The following is a 23,323-nucleotide window of genomic DNA, read 5'->3' on the forward strand; positions in this document are numbered from 1 at the left end:
CTCTCTTAGGGCTATACTGATAGAGGAGATCAGCTAAGCAATTAGGTGCCCTATTATTTAGAATTTTATAAGTAAACAATAACAGTTTAAAATCAAATCGATATTTAATGGGAAGCCAGTGTAAGTTATCTAGAACAGGGGTGATGGAATCATACCTTCTAGTGCCGGTTAAGAGACGTGCTGCGGCATTTTTTTAGCAATTGCAATCGCTGAAGGAGGGAAAATTGGAGTCCCAAGTAAAGAGAGTTACAGTAATCTAGTCTTGAAGTGATGAATAGATGAATAAGTTTCTCTACATCTTTACGTGGTAAATAAGGTAGACAGAACATGTAGACTTAGCAAACAGCAGAAGCATAAAGAGGCATATTGTAAATGCACATTCTGGTCCTCGACTATTCAGTGGGACATTCTGACTTCTTGATGGTTTTCTCTGAAGTCTGCGAGCCCAAAGACACTTTACATGTATAAACCTTATCCATGTTCCAGTCTGATGTCTGGATGGCCAGAGAGCTGCTGATTTGGTAAGTCTGGTCTGGTCTCTGAACAGCAGTGCTGGTAGAGATCCCACTGCTCACTGGACTCCCACCAGCCAACCAGCTCACATCTGCAAATTTCACAGACTGACTGGACAGACAGACCAGAGAAGCTGTGTTGGACTGGAGCTCAGCACTGGACGGAGGGAATACTGTCAGGACAGGAGGAGGGAGGCTGGAGCCTGAAAATACATGAAGGACATTTTATAAAAAAAAAAAAAAAAAAGAGAAAGGAAAGAGAAATTAGAAATTAAGCAATGAAAACAAAAGAAATCAATCAACAGGAGTCAATATGGAATAAACATAATATTTGTAATGAAAAACAGTCTGCAAAAATATATTGAAATAATAATCCAACACTGAATTTTCTTTTAAACTTTTCCAAAATAAAATATGACTAGGATTTAATTCTACAGGTTTCTGCATAACATGTCAGCTACTGTGAATCATTTTCTTTCATTTCAAAGAAAACTGTTGGGCCAGTTTCTCATCACTTAAAATTATTTTTTAACTTTAGTAACACTGTTAACTGCTATTGAAATAAGAGAAAACCCAAGTACTCAATATTTATTCATGTCAAAATCTTATTAATTTCAAATTAGTGCTTTTGTTATTAATGTCATGGTCCTGGGTCATGTGACCCAGTGTTTTGAGTTTCATCGTATTTTGTTATTCATTTGTGATCTAGTTTCATTTTTAGCTTATCTACTTAATTTTTCTAAGGCCTACGTGGCTGTTTTAGTCCTTTGTTTTGTTTTGTTTTTTTAGGTCCTTTCGTGTCATCACCCCTTGTGTTTTACTCTCCTTTGTGTGTTCATGTTGTCAGGTTGGTATCATGTCTGCATCCCGTCATGTTTCCTGTTTATTTTGAAAGTCCTGTTTCTATGTTCTGTGTGCTTATTTTACTCTTACCCTGTGGTGTCATTATGGTCTATTGTGTCAGGTGTTTCCACTTCCCCTAATCTCCTCTCTGTGTATTTAGTCTGTGTGTGTCCTTTCAGTCTTTGTCGGATCATCTGTGTTACCTCCCTGCAGGTATTCAGTTATTATAGTTGTCTTAGTCAATTCATAGTTCCTCGGTCTCATCTCTGTCTCAGTTATTTTAGTTCTTCCAGTTTAGGTTTCCATTTAGCTCTCGCCCCTGTTTGCCTTCGTTTGAGTTTGTTGTTCATGATATCAGCCACAATAAATGCTCGCCTTTTGTTTACCCCTGAGTTCCATGTCCCTTTGTGTCTGCTCTTGGGTCCATTGAACAAACACACCGGCATAACCCCGCCATGACAATTAAATTTGTTGGCATTAGTTTGTTGTAAAATAATCCCATTCAACACAATTCTAGAGCTGTATTGTATTTTTTTTTTTTTTTCTTTTTTTCTTTTTCTTTTTATTCATCAGTCATCAATAACAAAGTATGTTTTGTTAGGGGAATGTACTTGTCATGGTCCGCGGTGGGTGGCTGGAATTTCCATGAGGCTTCTGAACCTACCTGGGATCCGCCCCTGGGCAGGGCCACCTCCTCCAGTTCCTGCACACCTGGAGCCGATTGCAGGCAATCATGCCAGAGTGATTTAAGCCTCACGCTGACATTCATTCACCCCAATTTGTCATCAACCCATGACAAAACCCTCTCTGTGATGTACCTTGTTAACTAAACTTTGTTGTGCTGCAGTTTCTGGATTCACCTTGGCTCAAACCTTTGGGTCACACTCTACTCTAAGACTTAAGAAACCAAGCCACCACTCTGTAAATAACTCTGTGTGCCTCACCTGCCTTCCCTCCTGCCATCACACTCCATCTGCTCACCCCAGATCCCCATTGCCCTCCTCTCATCGTTCTGTTTCTTTTCCTGCAAGTAAGAATAGCAATACAAATTGCTTACTACTTCAGGACTCCCTCCACTACTTCCCTAACTTTGTTGTTCTCTCTCCTCAGTGTGACTGCTTACTGCCCAGCTCCAGTCTGCATCTTAGGCCCCGTTTTCTCTCTCTAGTTCTGCGTTCCCTTAGCCACGTTACCCAGGCCACGCCACGTCAAGCTCTAAGTTTCATTGCTTTTGTCCTTGACACATTTCCAAAGTCTAAGCCTAACCAATAAAATATTGTTAAACCACCTGCTGTCTCTGTTCTGGGTTCCTGTGCCAGAGTCCAGTTTTGGTACGGACCACTCGGTCCCATGACAATACTATTTCTGTTTGCTTTTGCAAATAGAAATTACAAAAACTAAAACTTTTTATTTGCAGATAGCCGTTGGACCAGCTAGTAGAGCAGGAAAATACAAGAAATGTCTTTTTAACATGACTGTATACAATACACAGCAGTTATTTTCAAGCACATTCACAGATCATCTCTTGGCGGTTTATGGGCACTTGTACTAATCTTTTAACCATGTGAAATACTTGAAATTAATTCAAGTGTCATGGAGCTCCTTTTGCTGCTCTAAGGTGCTGTCTTCACCTTTTCTACCAGGGCGGTGTCGGGTCTCCTGTGTCCTTTTGGCTTCTACACCCACGTGCTACTCACCTGATCATCATCACTGCTGATCGATCCAGGCAGTTCTGAAGGCCTTGTTGGAGTGCTGTTCATGATTGGGTCATTGTACTTACCTCTGTTAGTGTAGCCCGGCTCTCTCTAGTGTACTTTCGTGTGTTCCCTGGTACTTCTTCTAACACCTGTCTCAGTCTCCATGTATAGATCTTCCTGGACCCTTGCCTGTTTGCTTTGCACCTGACATGGATGAGAGTGAGTCACAGTGTGGAATTGGATTGATTGTGTTTCTTGTCAGGGACTGCACAAAGAGGAGTGTAAGTGAGTTTTACCTGACCCCAGAACTTCCCTTGGAATCCCTGGAACCCTCTTCTCATTATCACTGTATATATGGAAATAACTCACCTGGTGTTGTAAATAAAACCCCTTTTGACTGGACAGCTCTGAGTCATACAACTGAGTCCTGCTTAACTAAACGTGACATTCAAGTATTCTTGACAGGATTCTAGGAAGAACAAAAGACACTGAGTAGATACTGTTTATGTCCTTCTCATGAGTATTATATCAGTCAGTTTGATATTCATCATTTGATCTACAGAAGTAATCGTCATTTTCTATATTATCTAATTAATTATTTACAACAATACTTGACATAATTTTGTACAAATGATAGAAAAATATATACAATAATAATAAAAAAACTACAATCAATCACACCAACAGGATTACCAAAGTCATGTTCAATCACAATGTCTGACAAAAACAATGTTCTTGAGAAGTGGTTGTGAAAGTATCAAACATTTACTAGTGTCCTTATCCTCACCCTTCTACATTTTCCTTCTGCCTCATAAATATGTTTGTGATCAATACAAACTAAATGTAAATGAAGATGGTCTAAAAGTTCTAAACTAACTTCAGTATAGCTTTGTATTTTTGTTTAACTGCATGTTAACAAACTTCAATTAAACTGCAGTTGGAATGTAACAGACCTGTGAGTAGTGTGTATAAAATTTCTGTTAAAATTTCTGTTGCTGTAGCCCATCTGCTTCAAGGTCAGATGTGCTGTGCTTTCAAAGATGCTCGGTTTGAACTTCAGCAGTCTTATGTCTGCATGCCTAAATGCTTTGAGTTGCTGCTGATGTGAAATGCTGGTTAGATATGTGGCGAGCAGTGGAAGAGGCATAATTAATAAAGTGGTTGCTGAATGTATGTAGTGTGACTTTACTGGACTATACTGTTATGTGTTTTCTTTGTCTGTTTTCTCATGCATAGTTTGACGAGTATTATTTTGCTCTTCTCCATTTCATCAGTTATGTAAAGTTTCAAAGACATTCTTCACATTTCATTTTTGTTTCTGAATTTTTGTTTTGTTCTACATTAAGCTTAAACTCTGCAGAACTCTTTCAAAGATTAGTAATATTTTGAGGAAAAAAAACAAAAACTAGACATTTTGATGACTCTGTAGTGTAGTCAAAGGTTTACATTCATTCATCACAGAGTTTAAATAATTGACTGACGTGTCTTTTGCACAGATGAGTCTGTGTTATAAAAAGTGTCCTGTTCTGAGACAAGCATGCACAGTGGAATTTTCAGCTGTGAGAATTGAACCAAATTGATTGAGAGAACGTGTAATTTGGTTTTTCTGATAATTTGTGAATTTGTTTCATTGTTTTCCTTTTTATATTTTTAATTAAATAACAAAAAACTAGAAATCCAGTATTTAAAAACACAGTATCTGAAGGTGGTGCGTTTTCTTTAGAATTTTCTTGATGGATCTATAATCTGTAAGTGAAAGAGTCTCAAAAAGCAGAAGTACTAATGAGGAGGTTTTTGTCACAGCCTGAATCACTGTGATACTGGTGAAGAAGCAGAGTCATCCCATGTCTGACAGTAATACACTGCAGAGTCTCCTGTCTCTGCTCGCTTGATAATGAAATGGTAATCAATGTTTGATGAGGATTTAGAGTTGAATCTGTCTGAGGAGAATCCTGTTCCAAATTCAAGTGAGCTGCTAGAATGATGAAATCTTAGAACATACTGAGGAGTCTCTCCATGAACTTGTTTATACCATCTCACATAATTCGCATCATATCTCTCTATGTTGCAGTTGAGAACAGTTTCTTGACCTGGAGAAACTGTGTGGACAGCAGGAGTCTGGGTCAACATGATCACCGCATCAGCATCTGCCAGGAAACACAGAAAAAACAGAAGGTAAAAGTTGAGCTCTAAATATGGAATGAAAAACAGAAATGAGAAGAAGATCTTACATGTTAGAGCAGTGATGAGAGTGCAGAGGGTCCACAGCATGTTGTCAGTGTGAGGTGTAAATGATCTTTACTGTTCAGCTGAGATGTGAGTAGGATTGTGAGAGGAGACGCTGGAGCTTATAAAAACACAGAGGAAACTAAAGGAGGAGATTCAACAAAATTACTTTCATTCATAGATCAAATGATTTATGAGCAGTTTCACATTTCACATGTTTCTGATTCATATTCATCATTTACACTGATGTTTGTCATAAAATATGTTTATCAATGTTTGTCACTGATGTCCTCATGCTCACACGTTACATTTTCTTTTTACCCACACGTGTTTATGATTGATTACCAACTAAACTTGAATTTAGCTGCATTTAAAACTTCAATATAAAAAGTTTGTCTTGACAGTTGACAGTTCTTCATTTACATGTATCTATTTTACACAACCTCATTGTGTAACAAACACTATCCTTTTAGTCTGATTATCGCCACATGTGCTGCAGCTGCAATGCAACAGTTATCAGTTTTTTACCACTATACACTAGTATATATCATATGTATATTATTAAAACAAATCACATACAGCAGCATACACATTTGTGTTTGTTAATGTTTTATGTACGATCATTTGTGTTGTTGTAGATGAATGTGCGTATTACTGAAATTCCTTGCTTATTCATACGCTCAGTGATAAATGTTAAAATGAGTCACAAAAAAGTAATTCAGTGTTTATTTCAGTTTTTCTCGCATTGGGTCAGTTCTCATTAAAACTCTTTGTACTTTTGTCAGTCACAACTCTGGAGTGATCTCTTTGTCTCTGTGTTCGTTCATCTCCGTTGTCTCCCCAGTCAGTAGGATCGCCTTGTCACTGTTAGTTACTCTTGTCTCTGTGCTTCATGTTCGCTCTGTCTCTGCTGTCAGTCGGATTTTTGTGTCAAGTCTGTATCTCCGTGCCTTCTCCTGCTTCCTGTTTTACTTTGATAGTCTCGTGTTCTTTCTTAATGTTTCCAGTTTTCCTTCCTTCCCGTCTGGTTATGTGTGATTGCTCCCAGATGTGATCTCCTCCTGTGTCTGATTTCCTCGTTACTCCCTGTCTATTTAGGCCCTGTGTTTTCCTCTGTCTTTCCTCTGTTATGTTGTACCATCATACTCCCTCATTGCTATGTGTTTTTTCTGTGGCTCCTGATAACTTCTAGCTCTGTGTTTTTCTAGTTTCCAGTTTTGTTTTTGTGTTTCTCCGTTGTAATATTCCGGTTTTTGTCAAAGCAAATGAAGCTGCCTTTTTCAGTTCAACCTTTTGTTTGAGTGCTGCGTTTGGGTCCCAATCCTGCCGGTGACAGCCATAACATGACAGTATATGGTTTATATTCCTCTTTCATAACAACAAATTAGATAAATTGCTTATCTAAAAAAATAACAAAAAAAAACCCAAAAGAAAAAAACAGAAATAAATAAACACAAAGAAATTCACTGATCTGTATATGTTTACATTCTCTTTCTGCCTCATGAACATGCTTCTGATGAACTAAAGCTGATTCAAAATAAAAATTCTCAGCAACTAGAGACTGTAGCTTGAATTCTGATTCAGAATTAACATGTTGGAAAGGTTTTTAATCCAACATATTTTACACCACAATAATATTGAAAGCTGATGATGTGAGGTCTTATGTGTGAATAATGTGTGTATATTTTGGTGCTTAGTTTAATTAAATTGAAAGTGCAAATGAAAGAAATACAATGAATTAAGCAATGTTTAAGATCTAATTGTGTGCCTTTGGTGCACTGAGTTTGTGCACAAAAAGCAGAAGTAATAGTGAGGAGATTTTTGTCACAGTGTAAATCACTGTGATACGTACTCACTAACAGAGCCGTCCCACGTCTTACAGTAATAGACCGCAGAGTCTCCCTCCTCTACATTGTTGATGATCAAACGATAAGCTGATGTTGACTGATGAGTGGATGTGAATTTTGGAGCAGAGAACCCAGAGCCATATTTTGGAGAACTCCAGTTATGACGAAACATCAGCACATACTGAGGAACTCCTCCTGGAATCTGTTTATACCACCGAGCAGCATCATTAGTAACAGTCCCCAGGTTACAGTCCACGGTGGCTGTCGCTCCTTTCCTCACTGATAAAACAGGTTTCTGTGTCAGCACCGTCACACCACTCACACCTGCACGCAACAAGAAGATATGAAGTCATGAGAAACACACTGACAGCAGTATATATGTGTGCAATATAATTCAAAGTGTTTACATGTTAGAGCAGTGATGAGAGCACAGAGAGTCAAAAGCATCATGTCAGTGTGAAGTACAAACTGATTTGGAGAAAAGGTGCTGGAGGAGCCATTTAATACAAGTATCAGGAGGAGGAGCTGTGCCTCCTCCTCTCCTTTTTTTCCTTTTGTCTTCATTTGTCTATATTAGCAACAAAATAAATAAATAAATAAATAAAAAAAAAAAAAAAATATATATATATATATATATATATATATATATATATATATATATATATATATATTATATTGAAGCGTATAATCAGAATAATGGGAAAATTATATCAAGGCCTCCAGAAGCACAAAGGGAATAATACCTACATTAAAACAAAATGGGACAAAGAACTAAATAGCAAAGGAGGATTGATAATCTTTGCGGGTTACACAGAAGCTCAAAGAATTGAACAGAATTTACTTGGAAAAAATTGAATTTGTGTGTTTCTTTGACCTTAAAAGCAAGGATTGTGGGTGACAACAGCAGGAAACAGTGTGGTCACATGAATGCCACCCACTCAAAGTCTTTGGGTAGGCAATAAAATTCAAATATACTGGGACATTACATGTCTAACACTAAGAAAAAAGCTAGACTGTGAAATCCCTGTAGATGCCATTGTGCTGTATCTTGGAGTAATTAAAGTATCGCTCATTGTTGGTTGCAAAAAATAGCAAAACTGGTATATAAAAGGAAGTCTTTATGAGATTTTAACTTTCTTGCAAATATTTGAAGGAGACGCCTTTTCATAAAAGTGGAAGAAATGGATTGCCTTCATGTGTCATGGTCTAACAGTATTCAGCTAACTGTCTCTGAATGATCAAATGATATGATCTGAAACATTGCCATTGAAAACAGCAGTTCCATTTTATTATACAGAGAGCTGATACTCATTTACATGAGGTTATAAATGAGTTACTAAGACCTGCAGGTGCATCCTGGGCAGAAAGAAACAGAAGAGCAGAGAGGTGATGCTTCACTAACTGAGTGTGACGATTCATTTGTAAGTTTACAACCAACATTTAAACCAGTGACAGTTGCCCTCTCTCCTATTCAGGAAGTGTTGTTAAATGATGCTCTCTAGTGTTCAAATATTACACAGTCTGTTTATCAGAATATATTTATGTTTTAACTATGGGAAGAAGACATTTAAAAAATGGTGTTCTTCTGAGTGTTTTTTTTTTTCCTTTGTGTGCCTCTCTCTAAAATTTAAGAGTTCATTTTAATCATTTTAAATTTGTTACCACAAAACAGTGACACAATTTCTTATTTACTGACAAGAAAACACATTTTTTTTAACCAATGCTTTTATTAATTTATTGCAAAACATGAATTCCTGAAAGTACTTGTTAAAAACCAGCAAATGAAATCATGACTTAAACATTTTGCTTTATTCTGATTTCTAACATGTAAAGACTGTAATGAGCAAACAGCACAAGCAGTAAAGAAGCAGATTTTAAATGCACATTCTGGTCCTCGACTATTCAGTGGGACATTCTGACTTCTTGATGGTTTTCTCTGAAGTCTGCGAGCCCAAAGACACTTTACATGTATAAACCTTATCCATGTTCCAGTCTGATGTCTGGATGGTCAGAGAGCTGCTGATTTGGTAAGTCTTGTCTGGTCTCTGAACAGCAGTGCTGGTAGAGATCCCACTGCTCACTGGACTCCCACCAGCCAACCAGCTCACATCTGCAAAAGGCACAGACTGACTGGACAGACAGACCAGAGAAGCTGTGTTGGACTGGAGCTCAGCACTGGACGGAGGGAAGACTGTCAGGACAGGAGGAGGGAGGCTGGAGCCTGAAAATACATGAAGGACATTCAGAAAACAAAAAAAAGATAAATGAAAGGAAAGAAGGAAATGAAGTCACAAAACCAGAAGAAATCAAGAAGAGTCAATATGGAATAAACATAACATTTGTTTTGGAATTAGAAGAAAACAAAACTAATGTGATTGCAAAAGTATAGAAAAATAATAACCCAACATATCATTTGAATTTCTTTTTAAATTTCTCCAAAATAAAATATGACTAGTTACTGTTTAACTTTTCATATAAAACATCTTGGATTTAATTCTACAGGTTTCTGTATAACATGTCAGCTAATGTGAATTATTTTCTTTCATTTCAAAGAAAACTGTTAAGCCAGGTTATTATCACTTCAAAATAATTTTGAACATTAGTAACACTGTTAACTGCTATTGAAGAAAGAGAAAACAGGCCTTAAATGCCAACCTAAAAGTCAATTAGAGCATGAGAATGATAAGAGCGAACAACAACATTTCACATCATTTTCAGTGAACAACATTTATATAAAAATATACAAATTTAGTTTGACACGTTTTCACATTTTTTAAATATAACTAACCATGTTTTCTGTACATACGACAACATGAAACTATTTTAATTTGTACAAAATCATAAAAAATGATGCTGAACAAGAAACATATTGAATTAAGTAGTCATCAACAGATTTTTGCAAAATCTCTTGTTTTATGGTCAGTTAAAAAGTACTTACTTGTCACAATCAGCTTGGTGCCTTGTCCGAATACCACAGTGATTCAGTTTGTATACATGGCTGTACAAAAACCTCCTGACTGTCACTGATGAGGGGAGAGGAACTGAAACATCCTGTAGAGACCAACTTTCACTGTCAACATCTCATTCCCTTCATTAATCTGTTTGTATTTTATAACTGTCTCTCTCTCTCTCTGTGTAGTCATGTTTATTCCTTCGTGTCACTTGTTTTGTGTAAGACTTAATGAAGTCCTCATTACTGATCTGAATTAAACAGAGCTTCACTGTCTCTCAATAAGATTTTGAAGAATCCTGCTCAAAATGCAGGTGAGCTGTAAAAATGACAAAATCTCAGAACTGAGGAGCTTTTTAAATGTTGTATTTGAGCAGGTTAAAGGTTAACAAAGAATCAAAAAAAATGAGCAATCCAATGTTTAATAACATATTATATGAAGTTAGTCCAATTGAGAAAACTCAGTGTAATGTACAATCTTCAAGTGAAATAGTCAAGACAGCATATGTAATGCTCAAGAGGTTTTTGCCACAGTGTGAACAACAGTGTCTTCTGTTTCTGCGCGCTTGATAGTTAAGTGGTAAGTTATATTTCATGAGGATTTAGAGTCGAATCTGTCTGAGGGGAATCTTGTTTCAAAGCTGGCTGAGCTGTCAGAATACATACAACATACAGAGGAAACCCTCCAGGAACTTGTTTAACCAGCTAACAGAATTCGTATCATCTCTCTCTACGTTGCAGTTGACAACAGCTTGTTGACCTGAAGAAACTGTGTGGATTGCAGGTGTCTGGGTCAACGCTATCACTGCATCAACATCTGCCTACAATGACATAGAAAAAACAAAACAAGTCAAAGGTCAAAGCTTTACTTCAAAATATACAAACTGTAAAACAGACGAGTAGAACATCTCACATGTTGGAGCAATGATGAACTTGAAGAGGATCCACAGCATGTGAAACTGTTGAGCAGGGGTAAGAAGGTTACAGTGAACAAATATCCTCCACAAGGTATGGACATTGAGGCTGTGGATAGCTACAGGTATCTTGGTGTTCATCTGAACAATAAACTGGACTGGACTCAAAATTCAGATGCTCTCTACAGAAAAGGGCAGAGCAGGCTGTACCTGCTGCAGAGGCTCAGGTCTTTTGGAGTGAAGGGCCCACTCCTGAAGACTTTCTATGACTTTGTGGTGGCCTCAGCCATCCTTTACGGTGTGGTCTGCTGGGGCAGCAGCATCTCTGCTGGGGACAGGAAGAGACTGAACAGGCTGATCCAGATGGACAGCTCTGTTCTAGGATGCCCTCTGGACCCAGTGGAGGTGGTGAGTGACAGGAGAATGGTGGCTAAGCTGTCATCCCTGTTGGACAACATCTCCCACCCCATCCAGGAGACTCTGACAGCACTGAACAAGTCCTTCAGTGGCACCATTCGGTGGCGGAATCTCCTTCCTACTGCTGTCAGACACTACACCAAAGACTTCACAGCTGACCAAACACACAAATCCACACATGTGCAATAACACTAAGTGTAATTTTTTTTTTCTGACAATATATTATTTTATTCTGTTGTATATAGTATTTTATTCTATTGCATATAGCAGTGGTTCCCAAACTTTTTTTGCTGGACCCCCCTTTGTTTTACATGAAAAATGTTCATGCCCCCACACCCCACCCCACCCCCCCACGCGTGCATGCACGCACACGCACTAACACATCCTCCAACCACACACACACCCATATTTTGCTCCATTGCGGTTTATTTCACACCTCACACATTTAGTAAACAATTAAGCAAATACAGGTAATCTGCAATAAATGACAGGTAGTAATAACAAACTCTTTTATGCTACGTCCGCACCAATACGGGTATTTTTGAAAACGCAGCTGTTTCGTCCACACATAAACGGCGTTTCGAATCACCGAAAACGGAGATTCCTCGACGAGGAACACAGAGTTCGTCAGGCAACGTCAAAGGTATGTGCCTTTTTTCACGTCACGCTGTGCACCATGTTATTGTTTACATGAGATGAATTGCAGAATGGCAGATAGAGACGAAATTCTGTTACTGTTAATCTGACTATCCTCAGGTTTTACACGCAGTTACTGTCCCTCCATTTACAAAGGCAGAGGCTTCACGGTGTAATTATTTTACGTGTAGTTGTTTTTTTTTTTCTGTGTAATAATATTCAACATTGCTATCAATACATTTTTCAAAAAATGCCTCTCTGTGCAAAATGGGTTTAAAAACATAAACAACTGTGGGATACTGTTTGTCCGTGATTTGAACCGGGGGAACAAATCGTGGCAGGATGAGTCTGATATTATTTTTATGCCGCTGTAACTGTACTGTATAAAGAGCTAACATCTCCAAAATGTCAGGAGTAGTTAGTCATTACAACAAGTGTTTGTGAACAGTTCACAGTGAACTAAAAATCAAGAATGTGGGATACTGTTTGTCCGTGATTTGAAGAGCCCAGGGCATGCTCCCAACAAGGGAAAACCAATTCTGCAGGGGAGACCTACCTCGGCACTTGTGCAGGTGAAACCAAAGGGAAGATGTGCTTCACCATATTTTCTAGTCTTTGGCTTAGAATGAAGTCGGTTTGGAAACATATTCAGCTATGCTTCATCTCCTGCTTTGTGTTTCTGTGGGTGCCCTGTGCTAGCAGTGTCCAAGCATTTTGTTTTTTTCCTTTTCATACCGCGCCCCCCCCCCCCTGCCATGGGCCCCACACTTTGGGAAGGTCTGGCATATAGTATGTTATTCTTTTTATCTTATCCTATTTTATTATTTTTCTTAACATTGCGTGTAATATGTCATCAAAAGGGCAATTTTGGTTTCATCTGACCAGACTATATTCCCCCAGTATTTCACAGGCTTGTCTAAACTTTAAACACACTTCATCATGCATTTTCTTTAACAATGGAGTCTTACATGGTGAGCGTGCAAACAGGCCATGGCAGTCACTGGCATGAATGCATTATTTGTTTTCTTTTAAACATTTGTACCCGCTGATTCCAGGCTTTTATGCAGCTCTCCACAAGAGGTCCTTGGCTCTTGGACAAGTCGTCTGATAATTTTTTTTCACTCTTCTCTCTAAAATCTTCCAGGGAGCACCGTGTTTTGGCCAGTTTATGGTTAAATTATGTTCTTTCAACTTCTGGATTATGGCCCAATCGGTGCTCACTGGAACCTTTAGTAGTTTAAAAATTTTCTGTAACCATTTCCGTCATTATGTTCTGCAACAGGGGTAGGCAACTCCAGGCCTCGAGTGCCGGTGTCCTGCAGGTTTTAGATCCCACCCTGGGTTAACACACCTGAATCAAATGATTAGTTCATTACCAGGCCTCTGGAGAACTTCAAGAAATGCTGAGGAGTCATTTAGCCCTTTAAATCAGCTGTGATGGATCATGGACCATGGACACATCTAAAACCTCCAGGACACCGGCACTCGAGGCCTGGAGTTGCCTACCCCTGTTCTGCAACAACGAGGTTGCAAAGGTCTTGAGAGACCTCACTGGTTTTATGCATCATGACGTTTTTTGTTTTTGTTTTTTATTGTACTTCGTAGAGGGAATGGCCTATTCCCCGTAGATATGGAATATAAAACAAAGTAAAGAGATAGTCTCAACAGGATAGACAGAGGTGGCAAAAGTACAGACCTTCTTTACTTAAGTAGAAGTAAAGATGCCCAAGTTACAAAAGAATCACAACTCACAATTTCTAATATGAGCTTCAGTAGATTTTCTTAGTATACAGACTGTTATCAGCTGACCTGCTGCTCTTTGTAGATTTACACAACTGAATTCAACAAGATCTCATCAATTTCACAAGCTATAATGCCCATCCCTTCACTGAAACTACACTGTTTATACTATCTTTATAGTAGAGAGTATACAGTTAATATAAAGTTGTAATTCAATGAGTTATTCTAAGCATCAAAATCTTAAATTCAAATTCATCTTAGCTACACTTGGTGTAACCTGCCTCTGACACAGAGCACCAGAGGTACTGTGCAGCAGTCCAACACAATGCTTTACTGTGAATTTACCACTTTAAAGCAAGACAACCTGTTTATCTCGAACAAAACTACCCAGTATTTTCATGCAATATTTCAATAACACAAAGTTAATATTGCTTAGTTTGCTTTGCAGGATGTTTAATAAAATATCATTATTATTACTACATTCATTGAAACATATCATATACAAACCTAATATATGATTAAAATTATAACGTCACACGTAAGCTTTAAATCTGCACTTTTTTAAAGCAACACTGAGCAGTCCTTACCTTTAAATCTAACCTCGCTTCTTCCTTTTCTGTCTGTCTTATTATATCTTTCTCCATCTCAGAGTGAAGTTATCTTTTCTCTTTTTTTGTCACCCTGTGAAATACAGCAGTTGGACCTTTAGCGAGCAACACACTGTGTGACAAACTGCACACAGAGTTTGTGTGTTTGCTGATGTTTGTTGAGGTGATAGAAAAGTTGAATTTGAAATTACCTGACACTTAAAAAACATCACTTCCTTCATGCCTGCTCCTCTTCTGTAGAGCTAGCTAGATTCTGAAGTAACGCAAACATAACTCACCGTCACCTGCACTTCCTCCAGACCACTTTTACTCCTGAGCATAAACACTGCAAATGAACCAAAAGTAACAAGTCAGTTTTGAAAATGTAAGGAGTCAGAAGTACAGATATTTGTGTTAAAATGTAAGGAGAGAAAGTAAAAACTTGAAAAATAAATTCAACTTAAGTACAGTAACAAAGTATTTGTACTTGGTTACTTCCCACCTCTGGCAATAGTGAGCTGTAAGAATGACAAAACTGAGGAACCCCTCCAGGAACTTTTTTAGACCATCTAACATAATTCAACCATTTCTCTCTGTTGCAGTTGAGATCACCTTCTTGTCCTGGAGAAACCTTGTGAGCAGCAGGTATCTACGGCTGTATTACCATGTGCCAACAAACACAGAAAACTTACAGACACCTGCACTTCTTCCAGCCCACTTTTATTCCCAAGCATAAACACTATAAATGAACCAAAAGTAACAAGTGCGTTTTGAAAATGTAAAGAGTACAAAGTACAGATATTTGCCTTAAAGTGTGGCTAGTAAAAGTAAAAAATACTACTTAAGTACAGGGACAAAATATTTGTACTTTGTTCTTCCCACCTCAGGGGACAGAGAACCTGTTCCAAAGCCAAGTGAGCTGCCAGAATGACAAATACTTGACAAACTAAGGAAGCCCTACATGAACATGTTTAGACCATCTAACATAATTAAACCATGTTGCAGATGAGAACAACTTCTTGACCTGGAGAAACCTTGTGAACAGCAGGTATCTGGATAAACACTATCCAGTATCACTATCGCTCCATTAGCATCTGCCAACAAACACAGTAAAACATGCATGAAATGTCTTTCTCCAAAAAGATGGGCTATGAAACAGATGAGAAGAACATTTTACACTTTAGAGAAGTGATGAGAGAGCAGACAGTCCCCAGCATGTTTTCAGTGTGAGGTGTAAACATTCTTTAATATTCAGCTGAGATGTGAAAAGAATTGTAGTGAGAAGCAACAGATAAAATGCAATTTAGCTGCATTTTCACTTCATATGGAATATTTTTTAACCTCATTGTGCAACTTCAACAAAATCCATTTAGGCTGATTAATGTCATTTACTGCAGATAGAATGTGACAGTTATCAGAGTTTTAGACAATCGTTTGTCAAAATGGTATTAATTACAAATCCACACATAATTGTTGTCACGGCGAGTGAGATGAGCCGTGTGGAAAATAAAGGAGGATCCAAACGCAGGCACTTGTACAGGTGTGAGGGTGGTTTATTAAACACAACAATGAAATGGACAAACGGCGAACGGAGCAAAGACTAAACTACACTGGGAACAAACTAACTACAGAACACGAACCTGGACATGAATGAGAGCGGGCGGAAACAGATGACGACGGATGACAGCAGGGCGAACACACGGATGAGACATGGTGGATACACAGACGGACCAGCAACAACAATGACTAAAGACGTGACTTAAATACACACAGAGAAACACAAGGAGATTACACACAGGTGGTGGACACAGCTGGGAGTAATTAACAAGACGAGACAGAGGTAAAACTGAACACACTCACATGAGACGCAGACCGAAGCTGCGGCTGCCGCAGGCGTGGACGCGGCTGCCGCAGGCGTGGACGCGGCTGCCGCAGGCGGGGACGCGGATGCCGCAGGCGGGGACGCGGATGCCGCAGGCGGGGACGCGGATGCCGCAGGCGGGAGGATGTGCTGTCTGGGTCCTCCAGGACCCTCAGCTAACGAGGTGTGGTGCTGGCTGGGCTCCTCGGACCCACCAGCAGACGTGGCATAAGGCTGGACGGGCGACTCCGGCCCTCCAGCTGACGACACTAAAGGCTGGCTTCTCCTGAACCCCCAGCTAACGACACTTGAGGCTGGCTGGGCTCCTCCGAACCCCCAGCTGACGACACTTGAGGCTGGCTGGGCTCCTCCGAACCCCCAGCTGACGACACTTGAGGCTGGCTGGGCTCCTCCGAACCCCCAGCTGACGACACTTGAGGCTGGCTGGGCTCCTCCGAACCCCCAGCTGACGACACTTGAAGCTGGCTGGGCTCCTCCGAACCCCCAGCTGACGACACTTGAAGCTGGCTGGGCTCCTCCGAACCCCCAGCTGACGACACTTGAAGCTGGCTGGGCTCCTCCGAACCCCCAGCTGACGACACTTGAAGCTGGCTGGGCTCCTCCGAACCCCCAGCTGACGACACTTGAAGCTGGCTGGGCTCCTCCGAACCCCCAGCTGACGACACTTGAAGCTGGCTGGGCTCCTCGGGCCCTCCAGTGGAAACAGACACTGAGGCAGCAGGTACGCAGACCTCTGCCGGTGTGGACACTGGTTGGAACTGAGCAGCACAGTGGCTAGACTCAGGCAGCAACAGTGGGATGCAGTCCTCAGAGGGCTGAAAGTGTTCCCCAACACACTCAGCAGAGGACGGAGGCGGACGGGTGAACTCACTTGAGCTCTCAGGGGGTGCTGAGAGCTGAGACTGCTCTGGTGAGTTCCCCGGTGAAACTGCTGGAGCTGGCGTCTTGACCTCTAGGGGTCCAGAGTCAGCTGGTGAACGACACCCAGCCTCTGGGGAGGCCCTAGAGGGAGTAACGGTCTCTGAGGTGGCCAGCTTAAGAGAACCAGCAGATGTTGTGGTGAAGTGTGTTCCCTGCTTAGAATGAGACGGTGAGGATGGTGACTGAATGAACGGGTGGGTAGGCTGCTGAACTGGTGGTAACTGAGCTACAAGTAGCGAAGTTGTAACAGGTGGTGGAGTGGCAGACTGAACTGCTGGCAGCGCGGCTGCTGACTGAACTGCTGGCAGCGCGGCTGCTGACTGAACTGCTGGCAGCGCGGCTGCTGACTGAACTGCTGGCAGCGCGGCTACTGACTGAACTGCTAACTGTGTTACAGACCCCACATTAGACTGTGGTGAAAGTGTGGATGGGAAAACATGGTCAGGAAGCACTGTTCCAGTGAGGTTTACAGCTTCCCCTGAATAGACCAGTGCAGATGAAAAAGAGTCCAAAACATTTTCCTTCTCTACACTCAGTCTTAAACTCAGTAACCCCAGGCTTAGAAACAACAGTGTGAACACAGTCATTAACACAAAACGTAGGCTCAGAAAAGGCGGTCTGTGGCGCAATGGCCATGGGTGAGACAGAAAAATCATTGTTAGCGTCAGAAGGCACACAAAAAATAGCTCCAGAAAACACAGTCACTGAATCTGACGCAGCAGAAAAAGTGTCCCTTTCACTCACCACAGCCGACTGCTTACATGTCCTTACATCCGGCTGTGGGGTGCCGCGCCGGAGGCGCGAACGTCGCTTCCTTCTTGGAGACTGCTCCGACGGACCGGGTAATTCCTCGTCCGGCCGGTCGGACGGCACGTCCTCCATTGAAGCGAGTGGGCGAGCGGCAGCGGCGGGAGGGTGAAGGTGAAGCTCGTAAAGAACAAAATTCTGTACGAGCGGGTGCAATGAGTCCAATAACCAGGGGTAACTGGAAATAAGGTGTTGTAGGTCGGCTTCCACAGTGTAAAGAGAGGCTTCTCCCTCATGCTCTAACAACTGGTAAATTAATATAGAAGCAGAGTTAATAACGGCCTCCTGAAGCTCCCTCGGTGGACTGAATGCCGCTGGATCCATATCTGGCTGGTCCGTACTGTCACGGCGAGTGAGATGAGCCGTGTGGAAAATAAAGGAGGATCCAAACGCAGGCACTTGTACAGGTGTGAGGGTGGTTTATTAAACACAACAATGAAATGGACAAACGGCGAACGGAGCAAAGACTAAACTACACTGGGAACAAACTAACTACAGAACACGAACCTGGACATGAATGAGAGCGGGCGGAAACAGATGACGACGGATGACAGCAGGGCGAACACACGGATGAGACATGGTGGATACACAGACGGACCAGCAACAACAATGACTAAAGACGTGACTTAAATACACACAGAGAAACACAAGGAGATTACACACAGGTGGTGGACACAGCTGGGAGTAATAAACAAGACGAGACAGAGGTAAAACTGAACACACTCACATGAGACGCAGACCGAAGCTGCGGCTGCCGCAGGCGTGGACGAAGCTGCGGCTGCCGCAGGCGTGGATGCGGCTGCCGCAGGCGTGGACGCGGCTGCCGCAGGCGGGGACGCGGATGCCGCAGGCGGAGACGCGGATGCCGCAGGCGGAGACGCGGATGCCGCAGGCGGAGACGCGGATGCCGCAGGCGGGAGGATGTGCTGTCTGGGTCCTCCAGGACCCTCAGCTAACGAGGTGTGGTGCTGGCTGGGCTCCTCGGACCCACCAGCAGACGTGGCATAAGGCTGGACGGGCGACTCCGGCCCTCCAGCTGACGACACTTGAAGCTGGCTGGGCTCCTCCGAACCCCCAGCTGACGACACTTGAAGCTGGCTGGGCTCCTCCGAACCCCCAGCTGACGACACTTGAAGCTGGCTGGGCTCCTCCGAACCCCCAGCTGACGACACTTGAAGCTGGCTGGGCTCCTCGGGCCCTCCAGTGGAAACAGACACTGAGGCAGCAGGTACGCAGACCTCTGCCGGTGTGGACACTGGTTGGAACTGAGCAGCACAGTGGCTAGACTCAGGCAGCAACAGTGGGATGCAGTCCTCAGAGGGCTGAAAGTGTTCCCCAACACACTCAGCAGAGGACGGAGGCGGACGGGTGAACTCACTTGAGCTCTCAGGGGGTGCTGAGAGCTGAGACTGCTCTGGTGAGTTCCCCGGTGAAACTGCTGGAGCTGGCGTCTTGACCTCTAGGGGTCCAGAGTCAGCTGGTGAACGACACCCAGCCTCTGGGGAGGCCCTAGAGGGAGTAACGGTCTCTGAGGTGGCCAGCTTAAGAGAACCAGCAGATGTTGTGGTGAAGTGTGTTCCCTGCTTAGAATGAGACGGTGAGGATGGTGACTGAATGAACGGGTGGGTAGGCTGCTGAACTGGTGGTAACTGAGCTACAAGTAGCGAAGTTGTAACAGGTGGTGGAGTGGCAGACTGAACTGCTGGCAGCGCGGCTGCTGACTGAACTGCTGGCAGCGCGGCTGCTGACTGAACTGCTGGCAGCGCGGCTGCTGACTGAACTGCTGGCAGCGCGGCTGCTGACTGAACTGCTGGCAGCGCGGCTGCTGACTGAACTGCTGGCAGCGCGGCTGCTGACTGAACTGCTAACTGTGTTACAGACCCCACATTAGACTGTGGTGAAAGTGTGGATGGGAAAACATGGTCAGGAAGCACTGTTCCAGTGAGGTTTACAGCTTCCCCTGAATAGACCAGTGCAGATGAAAAAGAGTCCAAAACATTTTCCTTCTCTACACTCAGTCTTAAACTCAGTAACCCCAGGCTTAGAAACAACAGTGTGAACACAGTCATTAACACAAAACGTAGGCTCAGAAAAGGCGGTCTGTGGCGCAATGGCCATGGGTGAGACAGAAAAATCATTGTTAGCGTCAGAAGGCACACAAAAAATAGCTCCAGAAAACACAGTCACTGAATCTGACGCAGCAGAAAAAGTGTCCCTTTCACTCACCACAGCCGACTGCTTACATGTCCTTACATCCGGCTGTGGGGTGCCGCGCCGGAGGCGCGAACGTCGCTTCCTTCTTGGAGACTGCTCCGACGGACCGGGTAATTCCTCGTCCGGCCGGTCGGACGGCACGTCCTCCATTGAAGCGAGTGGGCGAGCGGCAGCGGCGGGAGGGTGAAGGTGAAGCTCGTAAAGAACAAAATTCTGTACGAGCGGGTGCAATGAGTCCAATAACCAGGTGTAACTGGAAATAAGGTGTTGTAGGTCGGCTTCCACAGTGTAAAGAGAGGCTTCTCCCTCATGCTCTAACAACTGGTAAATTAATATAGAAGCAGAGTTGATAACGGCCTCCTGAAGCTCCCTCGGTGGACTGAATGCCGCTGGATCCATATCTGGCTGGTCCGTACTGTCACGGCGAGTGAGATGAGCCGTGTGGAAAATAAAGGAGGATCCAAACGCAGGCACTTGTACAGGTGTGAGGGTGGTTTATTAAACACAACAATGAAATGGACAAACGGCGAACGGAGCAAAGACTAAACTACACTGGGAACAAACTAACTACAGAACACGAACCTGGACATGAATGAGAGCGGGCGGAAACAGATGACGACGGATGACAGCAGGGCGAACACACGGATGAGACATGGTGGATACACAGACGGACCAGCAACAACAATGACTAAAGACGTGACTTAAATACACACAGAGAAACACAAGGAGATTACACACAGGTGGTGGACACAGCTGGGAGTAATAAACAAGACGAGACAGAGGTAAAACTGAACACACTCACATGAGACGCAGACCTTCACAATAAAACAGGAAACAAGAACACTACACCGAGACGCAGACCTGACACTGAGAAACAGACAGAAAATGACACATAGAACTAAACCCACACCAAAACATGAGAACACAAATCCTAAATATCAATAAACAGAAACATGGAACTCAAATAACAATAATCACCATCACCACAAAATGAGAAAACAATCCAAAACACCAAGATAACTGAAACACAAAGTGCCAGAGAAACATAAAGAACAATCCATAATGCAAAAGTAAACCAAAACATAATAAACTCAAAATACTGGGTCCAACGGACCCAGAACCGTGACAATTGTGTTCATATATATGACAATTTGTGTTGTTGGTGGTTGTCATAATCCTCAATAATTTATACTAATTTATAGTAATTCAGTGCTTATTAACACATGGTATGAAGTTGGTGGGTTTCATTGATGAATATTAAAAAACAAAAATTTAAAATAACAATAAACATTATTTGAAGGTGGTGGGTTTACACTGAGTTTGTTGAATGGGTCTTTTGTCAGCATGTGAAAAAAGAGCATCAAAAAGCAGAAGTAACAGTGGACAGGTTTTTGTCACAGTGTAAATCACTGTGATACAGCAGCGTTGCCGTCCCACGTCTTACAGTAATAGACTGCAGAGTTTCCCTCCTCCACATTTTTGATGATCAAACGATTCTCTGATGTTGACTGATGAGTGGATGTGAATTTTGGAGCAGAGAACCCAGAGCCATAGTATGGAGAACTAGAGCTAAGAAAAAAATGCAGCACAAACTGAGGAACTCCTCCTGGAATCTGTTTATACCACACAGCAGCACTGCCAGTAGCAGTCCCCTTGTTACAGTCCATGGTGGCTGTCTCTCCTTTCCTCACTGATAAAACAGGAGGTTTCTGTGTCAGCACCGTCACACCACTCACACCTGCAAACAAGAAGAAGACATGGAGTCAAGAGAAACACACTGACGTTAGTATATGTGTGTGTGGAATATAAGTCAAAGTGTTTACATGTTAGAGCAGTGATGAGAGCACAGAGAGTCACCAGCATGTTGTCACTGTGTGTTGAGACTTGTAACTTGGAAAGCAATAGCACTGCTTCTGTAGGATGAGGAGAGGAGGTGTGAACCATTAAATATGACACTGAAACTCAGAGAGACTGACAGGAGGAGGAGCTAAACCTGCATAGTTTGTAATGTTTTTTGGTAACTTATCTTTAGTGAAGGGTAATTCAGGTTTTGGTGATAGTGATGTCTCCCTCTTCTCCCTTAAAATTGTGGTGCTATATTTTATTATTATAAACTGGCTGCTGTGTCCTTCAGATTTATTATTTATGCTTTAACCATTACCAGTTTTTATGTTTGGAGAAAAACAGAGCAGTACCCTGCTAACTGTTACGATTAAAGTTAGAATTACATAATCATCACGCCTAAAATGTATGAACTTTTATGTAAAGTCATATGAAACCGGAGTAATTAGGGTTAGGAGAACATTTTACAAAATGTTACATCATTAATGAATATTGAAACAACTGAACAAAGAGTATAGAACATAATTTTACTAACAGAATTGTGTGGGCTCCCTTTTTTATTGCAAGCTTGAACCACATGAGTTTTGTGATATTTCTCACAAATGATATCAGTGTGATACAGGTGTTTTGATATAGTTCCCCAGGTTCACAAAAACAAATACCACCATCTCTCATCTACATCTTGAGAGTTAAACAATCTGATTTTGACTGGTGAGTAGAAGAAAAAAGCAGAGCCATCTGTTGGACGGTTATTACTGTGACTCATATTAGTGCAAACTGATGACTTTATTACTTATAGATAACCACATAGAGTACCTGTCTCCTTTTCTGTATATGATTATTTGAGTAGATGTGACTGAATAACACGTGCATATTCCCCTGTTTGCTTTTTTGATTACTTCAATGATACATGTAATATAATGTTGGAGGTGTCTTTTATCAGGATGTAAAAGAGCATCAAAAAGCAGAAGTATCTGTGAGGAGGTTTTTGTCACAGTGTGAATCACTGTGATACCCCACTGTTAGCAGAGCCGTCCCTTGTCTGACAGTAATAAACTGCAGAGTCTCCCTCCTCCACATTCTTGATGATCAAACTGATGAGTGGATGTGAATTTTGGAGAGAACCCAGAGCCATAGGTTGGAGAACTCCAGCTGCGATAAAAGACCACCACAAATTGAGGACTTCCTCCTGGAATCTGTTTATGCCAGGCAGCAGCATAAACAGATTATGGTTACAGGTTACAGTCCATGGTGGCTGTCTCTCCTTTCCTCACTGACAAAACAGGAG

At 42.0% G+C, this 23,323-nt stretch overlaps 2 protein-coding genes across 2 annotated transcripts; both read right to left on the reverse strand.

Moving 5' to 3' along the window:
- Positions 1-378: 378 nt before the first annotated feature.
- On the reverse strand, positions 379-5,323 carry LOC134626277 (immunoglobulin lambda-1 light chain-like). The gene is made up of 4 exons (XM_063471941.1): positions 5,284-5,323; positions 4,887-5,199; positions 3,719-3,765; positions 379-715 (listed from the first exon to the last, which is right to left on the reverse strand). The coding sequence occupies exons 1-4, from the start codon at positions 5,321-5,323 to the stop codon at positions 393-395; spliced, it is 723 nt and encodes a 240-aa protein (XP_063328011.1). The 3' UTR covers positions 379-392.
- Positions 5,324-8,883: 3,560 nt separating this feature from the next.
- Positions 8,884-22,056, reverse strand: LOC134626276 (immunoglobulin lambda-1 light chain-like). Its single transcript, XM_063471940.1, has 4 exons — positions 22,017-22,056; positions 21,613-21,931; positions 10,064-10,098; positions 8,884-9,346 (listed from the first exon to the last, which is right to left on the reverse strand). Exons 1-4 carry the CDS (start codon positions 22,054-22,056, stop codon positions 9,024-9,026), a joined length of 717 nt encoding a protein of 238 aa, XP_063328010.1. The 3' UTR covers positions 8,884-9,023.
- Between the last annotated feature and the right edge of the window lie 1,267 nt (positions 22,057-23,323).

The sequence above is a fragment of the Pelmatolapia mariae genome, linkage group LG4 (genome assembly GCF_036321145.2).
Source record: "Pelmatolapia mariae isolate MD_Pm_ZW linkage group LG4, Pm_UMD_F_2, whole genome shotgun sequence".
NCBI lineage: Eukaryota > Metazoa > Chordata > Actinopteri > Cichliformes > Cichlidae > Pelmatolapia > Pelmatolapia mariae.

Excerpts from the sequence above, each read along its gene's own strand:
- LOC134626276 (XM_063471940.1), bottom strand. The coding sequence starts at position 22,056 with ATGCTGGTGACTCTCTGTGCTCTCATCACTGCTCTAACAT. Across the intron at positions 21,932-22,016 it reads TCTCATCACTGCTCTAACAT|GTGTGAGTGGTGTGACGGTG; the intron begins GTAAACACTTTG and ends TCTTGTTTGCAG. Across the intron at positions 10,099-21,612 it reads ACGTGGGACGGCAACGCTGC|GGTATTCGGACAAGGCACCA; the intron begins TGTATCACAGTG and ends CTGAATCACTGT.
- LOC134626277 (XM_063471941.1), bottom strand. The coding sequence starts at position 5,323 with ATGCTGTGGACCCTCTGCACTCTCATCACTGCTCTAACAT. Across the intron at positions 5,200-5,283 it reads TCTCATCACTGCTCTAACAT|ATGCTGATGCGGTGATCATG; the intron begins GTAAGATCTTCT and ends GTTTCCTGGCAG. Across the intron at positions 3,766-4,886 it reads TGTCAGACATGGGATGACTC|TGTGATTGAACATGACTTTG; the intron begins TGCTTCTTCACC and ends TTTGTCAGACAT.